This window comes from Chaetodon auriga, chromosome 24 (genome assembly GCF_051107435.1).
Source record: "Chaetodon auriga isolate fChaAug3 chromosome 24, fChaAug3.hap1, whole genome shotgun sequence".
NCBI lineage: Eukaryota > Metazoa > Chordata > Actinopteri > Chaetodontiformes > Chaetodontidae > Chaetodon > Chaetodon auriga.
The window spans coordinates 8943038-8958300 of NC_135097.1; the positions used below are offsets into that span (position 1 = coordinate 8943038).

At 41.7% G+C, this 15263-nt stretch overlaps 1 protein-coding gene across 5 annotated transcripts in view; it reads left to right on the plus strand.

Moving 5' to 3' along the window:
* LOC143316832 (glucosidase 2 subunit beta-like) overlaps positions 1–15263 on the plus strand; it is a 124356-nt gene that overhangs the window by 86049 nt on the left and 23044 nt on the right. For all 5 annotated transcript variants that reach the window (XR_013076625.1, XR_013076626.1, XR_013076627.1 and 2 more), the window contains exon 13: positions 8415–8486. Coding sequence is in view for 2 of the 5 variants with exons in the window: in XM_076724539.1 (XP_076580654.1) it covers positions 8415–8486 (72 nt within the window). In the remaining 3 variants the exon portion in view is untranslated. The remainder of the gene's footprint in view (positions 1–8414; positions 8487–15263) is intronic.

Here is a 15263-nt window from a genome sequence, read left to right on the forward strand (position 1 = left end):
TTCTGGAGCCTTCAGCTCCATCCCATGAAGTATATGCACACCTGTGGTCCAAACCATGTGGATATCCAAACATTTCAGCCACATGTGATTATTGAACATCTCAAACTAAAACCACAGAGATGTTTGGAAAGGTTTCCGTAAGATTATGGAAGCTGGCTGCAGGCATTTGCTCCCATTTAGCTACAAGAGCATTAGCAAGGCTGGGCAATGATGTTGGTACTCAGTTGGTGTTCCAGTCCATCCAAACAGTGATGAATGAGGTTTGCGTAGGTCAGTCAAGATCTTATTCAGCAACCTTCTTTATGGACTCCACTTTGTGAGCAGACTGATGCCACAATTTGAAATCACATTGTCTGAAATGACATTCTCCTCCTTTTGGTATCAGAACTGGCAAAGGGAGAAAGAGTGAGATTTAGGCATCCCCTTTATGCTGTATTCTAGCTCAGCTTTCTCATCATGAAAACGTCGTACTGGTGATTGGGGGTGAAAGCTGCGTTCAGAGTTTTTCACTCGGTTGGTTTTAGCTGGAGTGAGCTGGAGCGGCGCGAGAACAGATGTTTCACAGTTACTTTCTAAGTTTCAAAGCTTCTGATTATTGGCTCAGTTATTCGTTTTCACTTTTAACGTGGGAATTCTAATTATCACCTTAAGTTATGTTGAAGTAGATTTCCTAACACGTCTTAGTGTTAAGAGCCATTTTTTTTACACCTTTGAGGAGGAAAAGTGTAAAATATTATTTTGAGCCAACTTGCTCCACACCTACGTAGGATCCTTTACATTCTGTTACATACAGTATATATACAGTATGCATATTATTGACAGTCACTTCATGGGAAAAATCCCTTTAGACATCTCTTTTATGTAGTATTAATAACACAAGTACAAAACACCAATTACTTGAAGTTGGGAAATATATAAAAAAAAGTTTTAACTTGACGATACAATCTGATTTTACCATACAGTTGCATTAAATTCCAATAATAAAGACACTTCTAGCAAACCTAGATATACATACATGGGATTTCAATACTTTTAAAGCACCAGGATTCTATAATTGAGTTCGGTGTATTTTATCAGACATTTTAAAGGCTGATAAAGACCAGCTTATGTCCCTTACTGCCGATTATATTTTCCACATGCCTCAACCTTCACCTATTTCGAGAAGAAAATGGCAGCAATAATAATGTAACATCTTGAGAGATGGCAGGGAGAATGCAGCTTTAAATGATCTGCCAGAGGCTATTTGCCTCATTGCCCTTAGTGATGGCTCTAAAAACTAAATTGGCTTCAAGTTTGGCTTGTTTTGTTTCCCATTTTTCGCATATAAATTGAGGCATCTTTCTAGAGAGGCTCTTTCGCTCTGTATTTTTTTTTTTTTTCCTGGGTAATTTATGTGGGAAAGAGGTCTCTGCTGTGCATTCACCTTCCCTCTTCATGTTGTTTCACAGAAACGAAGCGTAACAAGATAAAAAAAAATGGAAAAAACGAAAAAAATATATATCTATCTTATGCATTTACTCTCAGCTCTGCATAAAGGATTTCAGGGCCAAAATATGATAAGCTGTCATGAAAGCGGACTTCAATCAGACTCATAGTGAAAACACTGTACAGCCTTTTATTCAGACTTGCATTTGTGCTTGGCCACGTGGAAAATGAAGGTAAACTTTGGCCTACTTTGAGTGTCTTCTTTTAAACTTGCTCTAGATGGATGAACTGGCAGCGCGTCTTTGGCCGAGCAGCGAACTCTCGACTTGATTATCAAGTGAGAGAAGCTGCGATGACTCGATCTCACAATGATCACGAGAGTCCTGGAAGTGGAACAGTCTTCCTAATATCAGTTATTGGAATTTGATTCCATAATTGTACTCAGGGCTTAATGAGGTGACCGCTGGAGTGCTAGCAGGGAAGCTCTCATCATGGCTGCAATTTCACACTTTTGCTGTAGGAGAGAGATCCAAACACTGCAGAACTTTTTCACCACACAGACATAAATCAAAGTGCCTCGCTCCCACCTTCATGCTCTACAGTAGCTGCTCTTATATCAGATGCACTCTTGGAAGGAAAAAAAAAAAAAAAAAAAAATCCACTGTAGTCGCATAAGGCAATTGTTCCCAGAATAGAAATAGGCCTCTCCTTCTTACTTAATAAAAGCACACTAACTGCAGTGATTGTAAGTGTAATGGTGTAATAAAAGTGCATTTAAACATTTACATTTTCTGGCAGTAATATATGGAGCTGTGTATGCTTGTTAATCATACATTATACAGTATGTTCAAAGTCATTCATGCAGTTAAATAGACCTCTACTGCATGTAAAGACCTTCTGGGTCTGTATTCAAGACACTAGATACCTTAGTAATAATGATATTTGTACAAAGGACTATATTCTTACTGCAGCATTACATCTTTAACAAAGTTGGATCAAAGGCGTTTAAAATATATTAACAATGAGTCATCCGTATTTCAAAAGACACATTTACTGTAAGCACACGCAGAGATGCTCCTCTAATTTTCTGATTTCATATTGATTCACTGTAAACTAGCAAAAAAAAAATCATTGCATGCTAACATTAACCTCGTCCTCAGGCTCAAACAAGCACAATAAAATGTATTGTAGCATCGCTAGCTCTGCATTTTTATCAGTTAAAAAAACTCAGCTCATCAGCACTTATGGGAGTGTAGTCTGGGGAATGCCCCTTTTCCAGCTGCCCATTTGAAAAAGGGTACACAGTGTGCAGCACAGGTTTTTAAAGCAAGGGGTACAATGCAGAATAGCTGTCAGTGTGGACCCTATTCTGTGCTTTAGTTTAGAGAAAGCATTACAGCCACATACAGAATTGCTATTGTTGGCAGATGTAACCAGTAACAACAGTGCAGTAGCAGCTGTAACCTGCACCAAAGACACCTCAGCAAGGTGTCGACTTGTTGACACAGGGGCTTAAAGCTGGATCTGCTGATTAAAGGACAGACAGGCACTAGACAACCCTGCAGCCTTTACAAGCGGGTCATGTGATTCACTATTGATTCAGGTTGTGGGGAAGGAGAACTGCTGTCAGGTGTGTCCACCGAACAAACTGCTTGGCTCTGTCTAAAGATTTAATCCGCGAGTGTGATTTGAAAATGAGTTTCACAACTGCTCCTTTACAATTTCCAGCGAGTGAACTTGATAGTCAGAAAAGCCTCTAGTCACTGCAGGGTTACTCTGTGTTCACACTGAATAAATGTTTGCCAAATCATCTTAAAGGAATAGTTCAACATTTTGGGAAATACACTTATTTGTTTGATGACAGGATTTTCATATGTGTTTGTGACACATGGAGCTACAGCCAGCATCTCATTACCTCCCTGGACTGGTGTTGTCATCAGGAGGCCACTATGCAACCAATGGAGACTCTGGGCTAAGCTAGCTGTTTCCCTTTGCTTCCAGTCTTTGTGCTAAGCTAAGCTAAGCTAAGCTAAGCTGACTGGCTGCAAGTCACATCTAACTCAAATCAAATCAAAACAAAACAAAAAATAAGCGTATTTCCCAAAATGTCAAACTATTCCTTTAATTTCATCCATCAATTAGTTTATGACAAATGCATTTGTCACCTTTGGTAACTACCTGAAATTTTCCAGTCATCTTTTGTGATTATAGGAGTAGCAGCAGTGGTGACAGTCGCACCTGTCAGTACATGCAGAGCCAGATGAAATCTCCTCCCAAATGATTAGCATATTCATTTAACTTGTTTCCATTCAAATTAGGCAGATGTAATGTGCTCATATTGCAGCCACTAGTGCATTTTCCTTTATTTAAGAAACTCACAAGCCTTTAATTGTAAAGGTCCTTGCGCATTGCGTGGAAAAAGGTGTTAAAGAAATGAATTTCTAGCTCTCACAACTACTCACAGCTCAACAGAAAGAGAAGCATGTACCTTTACCTTTTTATGAGCAGCATAGCCTCACAGATAAAAAACAACGTCGGGCAGGATTTTCATTTCTAATTTAAGGGTAAATAATAGAAATCTTAAAGTATCATGGACAACATGAAGATGACTGTATAAATTAATAAAGCTACCCAGAGTGTAACCTTTTATGCAATGCTGAAACTGTTATTGAAACACATTCTGCTCATAAATGTGTGACTCTGTGTGACCCCGGTTGCTCTATGCTATGGCTTTCCTTAAGGTTTGCTACTAAACATTAACCACGTCACTTTATACTGCTGAGTCACCTTTGACCCGCTGTATCGCATGCCAGCCGAATGTACACAGCGTTACCTGTAAACCAATTAGCTAGTGTTGACGTTGCTACAGTTTGCAGTGTCACCCTCAGTGAACTCCACCCACGCCGTCACATAGCAGTCTAGTGGGAGATGGGCTTAATTGCTGTCTCTCTCCTACTCTCTCTCTCTTGACTAGATCTCAGTGGACTGAGGAATAAATATACTTATCTCTTTCTTCCTATAGAGCCCTAGTGGGTGCCTGTGTCAGATCTTTAATTAACAGTGGACTGTTAAAGAATAATTGCAGCTTATAACAACTTATTTTTGGAGTTTTGGCCATAATTGCTGTGTGTAATAATATCATTGCTATTGAGCTGCTGACGTCTCTTGAATGCTATCACTAGGGAAAAGTTCAGAGGATCGTAAAGGTTTTCAACAAATTGTCTCTCATCAAGTTTCCTCACTTTTCAGAAGAAACACTAATACTTCTATGCTTGCTTGTAACCACTTATCTAATTTCCTTATCTTAAATTAGAAAGTATTCGGTTTAGAGCTAGTTTTGCTCCAGAAATCAGCAGAGTTCTGAGTGAACTGAGCCTGCAGTCCGATCCAGTGAAGCATGAAATACTGCCTGAGGGCCTAAGTGGTTGCATCTAAGATATTTATTCTCTAACTGTGCACCTTCAGGCCCCAGAACACCTGCCAAAGATTGACACAGTGGTGCCAACTGTGGATCGGAGCTGGATTGTCAGCCGGTGACAGATCGAACGTGGGGGACAGCTAGAGATGCAGTGTGGAGTTCAGGGCCCGAATGGGCGGATCGCCGTTGTCGTTTTTGATCTGCCGCTCATCACAGCCGCCTGATTATCGTCTTCCGTTGAATCAGTGACCCACCAAGTTTCATCCTCTCGCCTCTCTCTTTCTTACCCTTTGCATCCTCCGCCCCGTGTCCCCCTTGCTACACGTCATCATCTGTCATATTTGCGGCCTGTTCAGTCGGTGATTCATATGCTCGCCGTCACCACCAGCACACTCCGATTCCCTCCCACTCTCTTGTGCGCACTTTTATCTCTTTTTTATCTTTCTGACTTCCCCTTTCCTCTGTCTTTGTCTTATATTTCCATCGCTGTCAGTCAGCCCTTGTCTCTGCCCGCCCGTCTCAGCGGACATTTCCTCCTTCGTGTCACACCGCGCTCATTTGCTAAGGATAGCTGGGGACAGTTTGTATAAATGTGCCTGTTTGACCTTTCTGCCGTGTCCCATTTATGTAACGCAGACAGCAGAATGTGAAGTGTCTGTCTTGGAGATAGACAGCTAATCAACCTGCACCTCCGTCCGCATGTTTGGCTCGGCATTTCTAATCTCCCCAAACTTTTTTTTTTTACCCAGCGACACATTCTCTGTGTTGCCTTGCTCTGCTTTTGTTTTCTCTCAAACTGCCACATGGAGGCGAGCATCCAAGGTCAGATTGCAGTGTCCCCGCACACAAATAGCTTAGCATTTTTTTTCCTTTTGTGCGGTGCTGGCATGTCAGCAAAAGTGGGCAGGGATGGATGGCTTTGCCTTGAGGGTAAGAGAGGGTGATAGAGAGGGGGGAGAGAGGTTCAGACGTACAGGGGTACTCCCTTATGGGACTCATTTGATTGCTTTTTCACTGTGTTACCCCTTTTCCTTCCCCCCGTCCTCTGCTCACTTTACTTCTGTCTATCAGGTGCCATCTGTTTCTGGGCTCAGATGAGGATGTTTGTTGTTGCTGCAACACCTGCTTTACAAACTTAATGAATCTAGTGGCATGTATAAGGAACAATAAAGCCAGTGTCGAGAGGGATTTGTGATTTATTTATTTTATTATTCATTTATTTAGTATGTGAAGCAATTTGGCACACATCACATTGTTTTGTTTGGCTTTTGATGGCACTTTTGAAGGTTCTGGTTGAGAAATTGTCATGCATCTTAAAATTTTGGATTCAAGCACTGATTGCACTGAAATTCTGTTTCAGCTACTATGCATCAGTTACGTAAGGTCTCCGCTGGTCCTTCAGGCGTGGGTGTCCCGCTAACTTGTCATCTAATGTTGGAGCTGACTGAGGGTGTTGAGTGTCCTTGACGAGGTTAAGGCCAGCTGTGAAGAAACCTTTAACCAATTCGTAGCTCTTTTTGTATCCTGAGGAGATGAACAAGACCAGCTGAGGTTGATGGGAATGTTGCTAGTCTCTCTGGTATTTTTGATCCGATAAGGGTTGTAGAGATCATCAAAGTTTAACAATGCATCCCAAGGGGAACATGAATGTCTGAACCAAATTTCACGACAGTAGTTGTTGGGACATTTCTCTCAAATCCACAAATATCATCCTTGTGAAGGCGCAAGAGGGTTCTCAGGGGATCATCAAGGATTCATCCTCTCGGAACCACAAACACATACAAATATTTTTGCCAACCCATCAGGTGGATGTTCAGATACCTGTGTGGATAAGTGAAAACTGTGACCTTTGAGGTTCATCAGCATCAATAGGAATCATCCTCTGGGGACCATGAATATCTGTACAAAATTTGATAGAAATCCACCCAATAGTTGTTGAGATATTCCAGTCACCCACCCACATTGTTGCTAGCATGGTTAAAAAATGTAAAGTTTGAGAATAAACTAATACAAATAAAGAAGAAAACATCCCAGTCAGAACTTGGTTGCACGGTGTCTAATTTCTTGGAGGGTCAATGCATTCTTCATAGGCTCAGTTATTGAGAGACGTTTAATTGTACGGTAAGTTGTGCTGCTTATTCTGCATCCAAATAAGATGCTTCAGATATTTTTCCCTTGCGCTTGTATCTGTCAGATGGGGGAAGGGGCATCCCCGTCAAAACATACAGTAGACATGAAAGGATAAATGCCTAAATGAAAGTCTGAGATGAGAAGCATTTAATGCGATCCGCAAAACAAGCGCATGAGCAAAAGAAGTCGGCAGCCAATCACTTACCTCTCTCCCACTATCTCCCTTTCTCTGATGTTCATCATTTTCTTTTCTTTCATCTTGCTTTTCTCTCATACAGCGTTTGATCCTCCACCCCCCTGCACTTCCTGGCCCACGTCTTCTTACGCTCCAGCCTTTTTTTCCCCCTCCACCCTGCACTTTCTCACTCATTCATTCACTCTCTCTCTCTCTCTCGTCGTGGCTGTCTGGGCATGGGCATGCTCTGCTCTTTTATAACAGTCAGTGTAATGGTTCAAATGTCAAGGAAAAAAGCCCGACTGCCTTTCCTCCTGTCGGATTCACCATCACGGTCTTTGATCAGTTTGTTACTGGAGCTGGTGATCGTGCCTCTACTCTTTAGCACTATCCACAGCAAGTACATTAGTGTTACTCTCTGCTAATTGCTTACTCCCTCAGACTCTTCTTTGCCTTAGCAGAAGAGCTATGGGTGGCAGGGTAGCTCCTTGTCAATCTTCTGTCCCAGTAGGCTGCCACTGAGCCTACATGCTGTGATTTTTCAATAATTCTGCTTTGTAAAACACCACTTTCTTACTTAACTTTTATGTCTTCATCATAGCTTTTGCTTGTCTGAAGTGTGCTTTTCATAGAGCTGGACTATACTGGAAGTTTCATTTCTTTGTTTTCTTAATAATGTCATAAACACAACATTGACATGCTATCACCTTTTGATGTTGTTCTGACTAATGTATTAGCAAAATCTTGCCTATATAGACATCCATGTAACAGCATTAGCAAATGAAAGTCCAATATCCCCTCTCCTTTTAGCTCTGTTTTTGGTCTCCACCAACTATTTAGGGAAATGTCTTGCTCTGTAGATGCTACATGCTCCTCTACGTTCACCAGCTAGTCGCTAACTTAGCCTGTCTGCTGCTTGGTGCTGGACAGTTCTCATAAAGATGGTTTCGCAAAGCGTTTTTGTTAAAAAAGATAAATAAATACATTTTTTTTCTTTGGTATGCTAGTAGTGCCATTTCTTGGTACTTTTCAGCTGACACACACACTCATAACAACATTTCTGTGATACACTAAACCAACAGTTTTTGCCAATCAATGCTGATGTATACCGGTCAAGCGCTGGTTTTTCCTCAAAGCCTGGGTAAAAGAGCAAGAAACAAAGCACAGCATGAAAAGAACTGTCGTGAGGAAAAGTAAAACCACCATTTTAACCTTGTGAAGCAGTTTTCTCAATGTGGACATGATGTTTTCTTTTCCCTTCTGCAGGTATACTTATACCTTTTGCCCATTCAATCAGGTCGCTCAAAAGAGCACCGCAGGAACGGAGGTCTCGTTGGGGTAAGTACCTCAATCTACTCCTTTTTTGTTCTTCCAAAATCCCAAATAGTGACTGGCCCACGTATGTCAGGGACAGTGGAAATATTCCAAATGCAGAAGCGAGGAAATTTAATATTTGCAGTTTGAGGGACAGTATTTCCAAAGAGCGTTACAGCACTGTGAGCACACTGTGTACTATAACATTTGGAGTCTGTAGCAGAACACGTTCTAATAAGAAGCCACAAAAAAGGTGAAGGTTTTTTCTGCAACAGCTTGAGGAATCCAACATCCAACAATTTAGTTGTCCTTGGTCTTTCATCAAGAATAAAGCCAGCAAAGTTCAGTTTTTCCTATTTATACCAATTAGATAAATATACATGACAGCATTTGTCATTTCAGAGTGGGCCCAAAACAAATCCCACCACTGCACCCCTATGAAAGCTCTTTAATCATTGTTATAGCTATAGTGAAGTTATTCTGAGACCAATATTTGCGCTATTGATTTTTTGAAAAATTCTTATTCAATCTCTGTTAGGCTTCATGCGACCTTTAATCAATCGCTAACAGATCTCTATTATGGTTTTAATACCTTTTGATCAATGACAAACAGGGGGCGAGTTTCATATACTGCTGGGGTTGTGTTTCCTCAGCCTCGAAGGGTTTCAATTTCATCTAAAGGATTACGCTCTGGCCTTTTACCATCCCCGTGGGATTGGCTGTGTTGACTGCTGGACATTGGTGTGTATCAAAATGCCTATGTGCTATGAAAGATGCCACTCAGTCCCCATAGAAACAGACCTTTAGATGTCACAAGACGTGTTCAGTCCTTTTTCATTCTTTGTTCTCCAGGAGTGCAGACTGGAAGCGAAATTGCTCCGAAGGATCAGGGAAACCACTGCCTATAGCATGACAGTAACTTTCTTCATCAAATATGTGATCTTGATTTTTTTTTTCTACCTGCTTGAAAACAATGGTTGTCATTTAGCAGCAGTTCTTCTATAATCACATCGCAGAACTTTTTCCCACCTTCGCAAGATTGTAACATCTCTGTCAAACAGAGAAAAAAGACTTATATTGCATAATGTTTTCCTTGTTTTTTTTAACTTTTTCTCTTGTTTGAATTCTAAAGAAAAAAAAACATATACTGATGTTTTTCTTGTTTTATACTTTTTCAATTCTTTGAATTTTAGATTTGAGTTGATAATTATGGCATGTCCTCTCGCTGTCCCTTTGCACTCTCTCATTAGCCTTGACCGTCAGTGATCCGGCACTTTTATAGGGTGCAATTATGGAAACGCTATTCCATCGACATTGACACCTCTCTGCAAAAAAAAAAAAAAAAAAAAAGCTTTTATGATCCGCTGCAACTCCTCCCCAAAGAGGAAGACTCAATCGCAGTGCGGTCGTGGCTGTAGCGGGCCCATAGGCTAACGACTTGTTTTGCGAGCAGATGATTTAAAGGCATAAATGACCGCGGGAAATTTGCGACAAAGTGTCAAAACATTTTGTCTCCTTTGAGATATGCTGCCATTAGGCGCGACTTGTCTTCTTTTGGCAGTCTAAGTGAGACGTTAAAGATAATTTATTAGCAATTATCCCTTTCTGCACATGTAGTTTTGCTTTCAGATGGCAAATTAATTGGAATCTGAAGCAGGGCTGTGTTCTCTTTGCACCGCCACCTCCCACACTACCCACTCACTTTTGGAGCGGAAAGTGCAATGCTTCACCATGTTTTTAGCGCAGGAAAGAGGAAGAACAGAATGCTAACTGTGAGTAATGTGACCCCAGCGCTTCCGCCTGCCTGTCACTCATGATGGTATGGAAGGGCAGAAGGACCAAACGGAACCAGTGGTCAAACACGTCTCCGACTCATGTGAGTTGGTCACTCTGTTGGGAACAAATCGCTGCCAAACAGACCTCAAGGGAATGATTTCAAATATATCTTTATGTTTCAAATGTTCTACATAGGACTGAAGTGACTGAATGCAACAGAAGATATTGTGGATCCCCAGAGAGTCTAGAAGGATGTTCAACTTTTTATTCATTTAAAAATAATGCTAGTTCGATATTACTTGTTTTATGACACGCACACACAAACACCTTCTTGGTATTTTCTGGGTGTAGGCAGGTGGTGCAGCACTATATGATGTACTACACCATTTCTAGAGAGTGTGTAGTGAAGGTATATGTGGAATGGCTTTGGGGGAGGAGGAGGAGAGGGAGGGGAGTTACATGAATCATAGCTCGCACGCTGGGAATAAAGTTCATTTTTTATCCAGACAGACCATCAGTCAGCCCTTGCAGGATATGGCTGGGCCTCCTGATATCAATCTGCATGGAGGCATCCTCCTTCTCCCCAGAGGGGGTGAGGGGGGAGAGGGGAGTGCTTTGATTTAAACGGCAGCATTTATCACACCTGCTTCGGCATCTTAAAGGACAACCATGTGAGGGAGAGAAGGGGAAACAACATTAACATGTGTGGCCTGTCAGCGAGTGTGACTCTGGAACTGTGACTGCGGTGCCGACGACATCGCTAATACTTGCTTGTACCATTTCGACTAATTTGGATTAGTTATGTTACGTTCCCGCAGTATTAAACGGAGGCTGTTGCTGCTGAATTTTGATTACCGCTCATGGCCAGCACTCAGTTTGTGAAGTGTGTCAAGGCTCATAAAAGTTAAAATTGTTCCCCGAGTCCCAACCTTCCTTCATGCTTGGTTTTGCAGCATAGTTGGTGTTAGACCATTAGCTTTACAAATGTTCTTAAGGAACAATAAATCAGCCTGGGAACACTTTCTTTTGTAGCTGCTTGCTCTTATATTGTGGCCACACGCATAGCCATAAAGATTTCATAAGGCACAGCAGTCATACTGTATGCTCCCAATTATCTGTAAATGTAGATATTATACAACTCATATTCACCTCCTGAATTCCAATGTCTCCGTTTTCCATTTAGCGCTTTGTGCCTTTCGGTCTCAGCAGCTCAACCGCTTCCTGAAATGGCTATTGTAACAATAACATCAGCCACGATAATGATAATAGAGTAGAAGAAAATGCTTGCATTGCGACAAACACCATCTCACTGTGACAGCGTCGTCCATCTTCATAATGTCCCCTCTACCCACCCCCACCCCGGGCAGACGTGGTGGGTACAATGACAGGACAGCAAACAGGGTTTACTAAATGCAGCCCACCTGAAAACACACACACACACACACACGTAAATCAGTGATGTGCAGTAGCATACAGGGCGTGTGCTGTTTGCTACCGTCTTGTGCTTATATGAGCTTACATAACATGAAAGCATTGGCAGGAGGAAACAACACACACTGTGCATATTCCACATACAAAAAGAACATTTATCACCCTTTGTCACCAGCGTGTCGCATTCATTTCCCTCTGTGGTACAATCTCACAACCGAAGTGTGTGTGCTAATAGTGATAGTTTGTTATTTGCTGTTTTTCGAGTCCGTCGCAGGTTTCTATTGAACTCGATGGTCACTTTTGAGGCTGCTGTTTGTTGTTGAGCAAATGCTCATGTCGTGTCTTTCAAACACGGGCACTGCTGAGACCACTGTTGCTCTTCGCCATTGTAGTTTTGTCGTGTTTGGCATATGATTCATTTTCCGTCCTGCTTGCACAATATGGTAGTTTATGACTAATGCAGTCACAGTTCAGACAGCAGCCTTCTAGCTTCTTTACACATATGTATGGTTACTGCCATGCCTTGAAGAAGACTAAAAGGAGGAGATTGGTATTTTGGTAAATGCAGTTATTCGCTTTCTTGCTGAGTGAGATAAGAACATCAGTACCTCTCTCAAGTATGGAACTAGAACCATGCAGTTAGCTTAACTTAGCATTAAGACTTAACACATTTTAGCTTGTTCCTTGAATCCAAGCAAAAAACCAAGTCTAAAAACAATATTTTGTGGATTTATGTGGAGTTGTGTGTCGCACTATTTTATAACCAGAGCAGTGACTTCCAGTCAGTTATGCTAACCTAAGCTAGCCACCTCCTGGCCGTAGCTCTATACTTAATGCACAGATATTAAGATGACATCAATTTTCACATATAGTCAAACGCTTACTGTCACACTGCAAGGTTGTTTTCAGCTTTTGTGACTCCTTTTACTTAAATTTTCAGTCATTGCTGCTTTAGTTTCTGGGCAGAATTGTGCACTGCGCTTGCCAAATGAAACACGCACAGTCAGGTAAAAAGAAAGGACTGTCGGCTCTATGTGCATGCAAGCAGTAGCGGGCAGTGGTGGTCTGTGCCCTCCCAAAGAGTCAAAACTAAAGAAATAAAAACTCAGACATATATTGCTATTTAATATGGTGCCCACAACCTGTCTGTAATAGTCTATTAATGTGTGACAGGGGTCTTTGTGCTTTGACAACCTACAGCTGATAGGTGTTTTGTAATTGAGAGTACACATGGGTCAAAGGTTTAACGATTAAAAGCTTTAATATAAAAAAGGGAACTAAAGCAACATGGGGGTTAAAAAAAAAAGAGAAGTGAGGTGTGACAGCCTTTTCTTGTTTTCAAAAATGAAAGTGGAGCAATCACACCGTAATGCTAAACCACAGGAACATAATTGAATGCAGTGACATTATACCACTGTTGTGAAAATGATGACAAAGCACAGAACAAAGTACGGCGTAGTTTCAGATTCTCGGTGGCAGAAACACAGAGCGTGCAGGCAACTACAAACAAGGAACAGGTTCATACTTAGGTGATACAATCAAGGATATAACACAAGACACCGGCAGCAGTTTCTTCCAGTAAGCAGTGAGTGCCCAGTATATAACCTCATTTTAATTTCTTTCAAATGACTCTAATGGCTTAAATACATGCAGTACCACAGCTCACTATCAGCCTGATCCATTTAAGTTTTTAAAACACTAGTCCCCAGGAAGTACATTGTCAACATCCACTAATTAGCTTAGTGTTCGAGCCATTTCCTGCTAACAACCACAACAACTAGAAAAAACAACTCTTTAAAGTACGGCCTCACAACAGTGTCTGGCCATATAACCTTTCACCATGAGCAGAAGTGCATTTGAAATATTTATGTGGCCCCTTTCAGAGTCAGCTTAGAATAAACACATGGAAATAGCTCCAGATGCAATGATATGGAACAGTCAGACTCAGACAATAACAAGAAGTTTGAACCCACAAACCTTTATTCTGAACACTAAGCCAAATATGTAATAGACATCTTTTAATTCATCAATCAATCAAGAATCAGGATGTAAGATTAACATGAATCTACAAACCCTCTAGAATTCAGCCAGACAAAGTAAGATGCAGCACTGTAAGAGTAATAGCGTGGCCATGCTAAGATGAAGCATATTTTCCTCTAGACAGAGGAGGATGGGATGATTTAAATGTAGCTGTGGAGGAGGAAAGGATCAGTTGAGGGGTCATCCAATGAGTTTTTGTTTTGAGACTCCAGGGAAATCAGGTGGCCACGCAGTCGGGATCACGGGGGCGGCCCGTATCGCCCTGCAAAGTTCAAGGAGCTGGGCCCTCTATTGTGCCGGGGTCAAACTGCTCTGCTCTCGTCATCATCGAGAGCACGCGGGGAGAGAGACAAAGGGCTGAAATTGTGCAGGGCCCCAGCGAGCACCTCGCTTATTCACCCTTCAACCTTGGAAACACATTGTGTTTGACAGGCCAAGCTTGGAATACGCCCAACATCCAAAGCCGAAAACAGGATAGACAAAACAGGAATAATAATAACTCCTAGACAGTGCTGGGCGGATATGAATATACAAACCATAAAAGAACAGTGGAAGACTACAAAGGGAAGATTTTCTCCGGTTATGACTCAGATTGTACACTTTTAAAACAGGAAAATCAAACTGGAGAACGTGATAAATGTTCTGCTGTATGAATATTATGACTGAAGCAGATGCATGGGCTGCAGAGGTAGGCACAGATACTGTGCTACCGAGTCAAGGGAAAAAAGAAATAGTGTATTGTGAAACAAAAAAAAAAAAAAAAAAAAAGGCTATTAGTGTTGTCAGTTACTCCTGCAGGTTCATATTGCTCAGTATTCAAACCCACAGGTCTCCCTTGAACTGCTTTATTGAACAGCAGATTTTCAAACAGAAAACAGTGGAGAAGTGAGGTAGCCTAGCAACATTGAAACCACAGTGAATGACTGTGTATGCCCACTGCGAAGGAGCCAGGCAGTTGAAATGACAGCGCAGAGCAACCCCAGAGAGAGTGGGATGTGCTGGCCACCGTGGAAAATACAAATAGGTTGGCTGTTTGTAGCAGTGCACTGTAGACATACGCATGCTGTTTACAGATCTGCCTTTTTGGAGCTCCATCCGGACGCAGCTTAACAATGTTTCTGCACACCTACTGCCAGGCTCGCTTTAAAGCCAGGGGTAGTGACCCTATTGTTTTTCCACGATGCAGTTCTCGTAGCTCTCTGAATAAAAGATCTCCAAAATGTAATAGCAAAAAAAAAAAAAAAAAAAAATCCCCAGGTGCGAAGAGAAAGAGGTGCGCGATGTGAATGCCTCCAGGCTGTCAGGATCCTTTGAGGGGCTTGAGTGATCCAGCTGAGCAAATTTATTGGCGGGGGAGGCCCGAGAAGGAGAGCCTCTACTCTGTGGCCATGGTAATATGGAAATATGTTCATTTGATCAATAAGAGTCCATTTCTCATGAGGGCAGCTGCAATGCCCGACGTCTTTTTAAAAGTATTAAAAGGAATGAAGTTCTGATGGGAAATATATCACGTCCCTTCTCCTTTTAAGATTAATTACTGTTCACTTGCAGTTT